At 50.1% G+C, this 3,541-nt stretch overlaps 1 protein-coding gene across 1 annotated transcript; it reads right to left on the bottom strand.

Moving 5' to 3' along the window:
• Positions 1 to 727: 727 nt before the first annotated feature.
• C8H7orf25 (chromosome 8 C7orf25 homolog) lies at positions 728 to 3,541 on the bottom strand. The gene is made up of 2 exons (XM_067745849.1): positions 3,325 to 3,541; positions 728 to 2,394 (listed from the first exon to the last, which is right to left on the bottom strand). Exon 2 carries the CDS (start codon positions 2,371 to 2,373, stop codon positions 1,108 to 1,110), a length of 1,266 nt encoding a protein of 421 aa, XP_067601950.1. The 5' UTR covers positions 2,374 to 2,394; positions 3,325 to 3,541; the 3' UTR covers positions 728 to 1,107.

The following is a 3,541-nucleotide window of genomic DNA, read 5'->3' as shown; positions in this document are numbered from 1 at the left end:
GAAATTGAAGTTTCCCTACTCACAGAAGAGGGGCTGGCTCAGTGGAAAGGCCAGGCTGTGAGAACACAAAATCAAGTTCTAATAATGGCTCCTACACTCAGCACAAGTTAATACTTCAGCTTTAAGACTCAATTCCCAATTTTTTAAATGTGAATATGTACCTACTTTGCTAATTTGTCCTCACTGCACATTCATGAAACACCTAGCACAATACGGACATAAAAATTTCTTTTTAATTACAACTGTGTCATGAAACAGGCATGGAATCTCCCTGCCAGTTTCACGAGAGAGACGTAATAATGCAGCTGTCCCTTCCCACTTGCAAAAGGAATGGGAAAAGGAGTATTCATAATCCAAATACTGCTAATGTGGGGGCCATTTGTATTTAAAAGTAAAACCTATTATTTTATATAATTCTTTTTCAATATATTCAAATAAATATTTAACCTTAAACACCTTAGGTTTGTAGTAGTGTGACTGTTGTCTATCTTCTCACGATGGTGTATCAAGAGATTCATGGGACTCCCATGATCAGAATTCCCTTTATTTCCTTCTATATTAATGTCCTCTTTGTAAACATAACCACCAGACTGCACCTGACAGATAACAATCAAACAAGTGTCTTTTCAGTAACAGCCATAACTTTGGAATCTAAAATTCATTGAAAACTATTACCTCCCAGCCTCAACCCATATCGATTGCTAAATCAACACAATGAAAAACAAGCTTCAGAGGTTTCTCCAGATATTTAATGCAAGATGCCACGTAGCCACAGTCCAAGAGAGGCGGTTACCATTAGGGGAGTGATAGCCCTACTGAATGAAACAAATCAAAATACCGTGATACAGCTACAAGCCTTATACAGATGTATTTCTGTTCTAATTATAATGTAGCCAGTTTGATAAATAAGGTTGCCTCTTGTGCTTTTTGCGTACTTTAGGTTATATACCTTATAGATGAGACAGTCAACCTGACTGGTTTAAGAGCTCTAAAGAGTATTAAAGAGCATTATTTTTACTATAGACCATTTTTTTTCCAATTAAGAATGGGAAGACACAGCCTTTGGTATAAATAACTTATTCCCATGACAGTATTTAAAGGATATCATCAGTGTTGGTTGTCAGTTGTGCAGTCTCTTGGTAAGGGGGTAGCTAGGGCCTCTTTGCTCTCAGTGAGTGCTCTGGGCTGATGGATAAACACACTGAACTTAACACCCTGGTTGTTGGCAGCTCTGACAAAACCACTATTGGCAGTCATTGTGATGGCTTTTAGGGTGTCTCCTGTCCCAAAAATCGTTAAAGAGCGGCTGTTGATTTTTGAACTGGACACTAGTTTCAAGGCACGCTCAGAAGGCTGGTCTGGGACCACGTTAATTCGCTTAATTAGCATAGCAGCCCGCTCTCTCTCCCCGGGTCCTCCTAAGGTATCTAGGATAGACTGAAAGTCCTTGACGGCAGATTCGCAGGCAAACAACTCCTTGTCCTTCATAAATGCCTCCAGCTGTGGCAGAACCTGCTCTTTCCTCTCTTGCTCTGCTTGTTCGGTGAGCACTTTTTCTCTGAAGATAAAGCGGCAGCCTCCATAGCTGAGGGCGGATACATATGTGATTAAAGTAGTGATGTCCAGGTTGGCTCTTGTGCACACGTCAACCTTGATCTCCGTTGGAAACGCGACACTGGCTAGGATGTTTTCTCGGTCTACTCTGGTCACCCGCAAAAGTTCGGGGCCATCATCGTCTGATTCGCTCTCGCTGGCCTGGAGCTCTTCACGGGGCTCTAACAGAGAGTTCACGGCTACTATGTCTCCCCTCACAGATACACCCATTTCTTTCAGCTTCTCGGCCATGGGGCTGGAGACACTGTTGTAAAATGCGAAGACGATGTGAGGGTTGCTGTACTGCACCGGCTGCTGGTGACTGGCCTGGAGGAAGTCTTCAGCCTGCTCAACGATGCTTTTGTCGCCATACTGGCCCCGGCCCAGCCAAATGTTATGCAGAGCTTCAGCCTTCCGGCCGATGGCTTTCACCCAGGTATGACCACCATTGGCAACGACATCCACCACAAGGGTCTGCTTTTCGCCCAAGGTGTCTGTGTAACCAAATACATGGAGAACGCTGACCACATCTTCCAGGTTTTCTGCCGATTCCACGATGGCTCTTAGGTGTGTCAGGTTAGTGCTCTGTAAATGGGACTCCTTAATGGCTACTTTCCCAGCTTCTACCTTCTGCAGAAATTTTAATTCTGCCTTCAGTTTGCTGCACAGCTTGGCACTACCTTCGATGCCACCTTTTCTCGACCTGGAGAGCGACTCTGCTCTCTTCATCAGTTCCTTGGCTATGGCGATCCGCTCACAAAGCATGGAGTGTGCAGACATGCTGACAGCATTATGCCTTTCCTATGAAAAGAAACAAATCAACCGCAAGCAATTCTCCACTCAGGATTCTAAGACTTCATTCGGACCACAAAGATTATGGAGGCCGGGTCTATGAACCTGGGATTCTGTGTGTCTGATTCTGAAGTGACTCCCTCCTCTGAGAGCTAAGGAAAGGATGATAGCTAGACTTCTGAACTGCTCCTTACGTCCGCTGGGTTCTAACACTCTTTGCGCCTTCATTTCTTCAGCTTGAAGGTCATGGGATCCACAGTATATCCCGGGTTAGGATAAAACGCAGGGGGCTGGCAACCTGCTACATAAGGAATTCCCTTATAAGCAGCCTTACTGTTCGGTTGTCGAGAAATTTTAGTGGAAGGGTCAAGATAAAAATGATTAAGATAAATGTATCCACACAGACTAGCTGGTGAACAAACTGTCCAAAACAGGAGACTCTCTCCTCAATTGACCACGCTAACCTTCCATGAGTGGGTCTCCTTCAACCTGCTGCCTCGTGATTTCCCAGGGGCACACGGTACACACGCCCAGGAATCCAGACCGCCTCGTACCTGCATGTGACGTCAACCCAGCCCATTTCTAAAGACCGAAGGCGCCCACCAACTCGGCTCCCGCACCCACTCCGAGGAAAACGCCCGAAGATAAACTCCACGGAGCAGCCCGCGGCGGCCCGGGCGGGCGGGCCTGAGGTCGGCGGGGCCTTCCGGGCGGGCAGCCGGCCCTGCTCGGTCCACCTGCACCGCTGGCCCCGTCGGGCAAGCTCGGGCTCCAAGAGGCCCCACGGCCAGCGCCGGGACGGAGGCGCGGGCAGAGAGCGCTCGGCGACTCGGCGGCTCGGCGCCCGCCACCCGACCCGCCGACCCGGCCCAACCCCCTCCCGGCCTCGGAAGGGGCGCCCGGCTCCCCCACCCCCTCGCCCGTTCCCCGGCTCCTCACCGTCAGCGCCCAAGACCGCGAGCGCGAGCAGGCGGGCACGTGCGCGCGAGGCCGGGACCCGTCGAGTAACCTCACTGGGCAGCCCCTTGCCCACTAGGGCCTCAGCTGCTGCTCCGCTGGCGCGAGCTCCGCCTGCGCCAGCCCCGCCGCCTCGGGCTTTTCCCGCGTCACGTGGCCCCGCGCCGGGTGACGCCGAGCCCGCTATTCCCAGGCGGCA

This window comes from Pseudorca crassidens, chromosome 8 (assembly GCF_039906515.1).
Source record: "Pseudorca crassidens isolate mPseCra1 chromosome 8, mPseCra1.hap1, whole genome shotgun sequence".
In the NCBI taxonomy this organism is placed as follows: domain Eukaryota; kingdom Metazoa; phylum Chordata; class Mammalia; order Artiodactyla; family Delphinidae; genus Pseudorca; species Pseudorca crassidens.
The sequence above is the reverse complement of the archived record's forward strand: the minus strand, read 5'-3'. Positions and strand labels throughout refer to the sequence as shown.

Bases quoted from the DNA above. Each gene is read 5' to 3' on its own strand.
- C8H7orf25 (XM_067745849.1), bottom strand. From the start codon at position 2,373: ATGTCTGCACACTCCATGCTTTGTGAGCGGATCGCCATAGCCAAGGAA.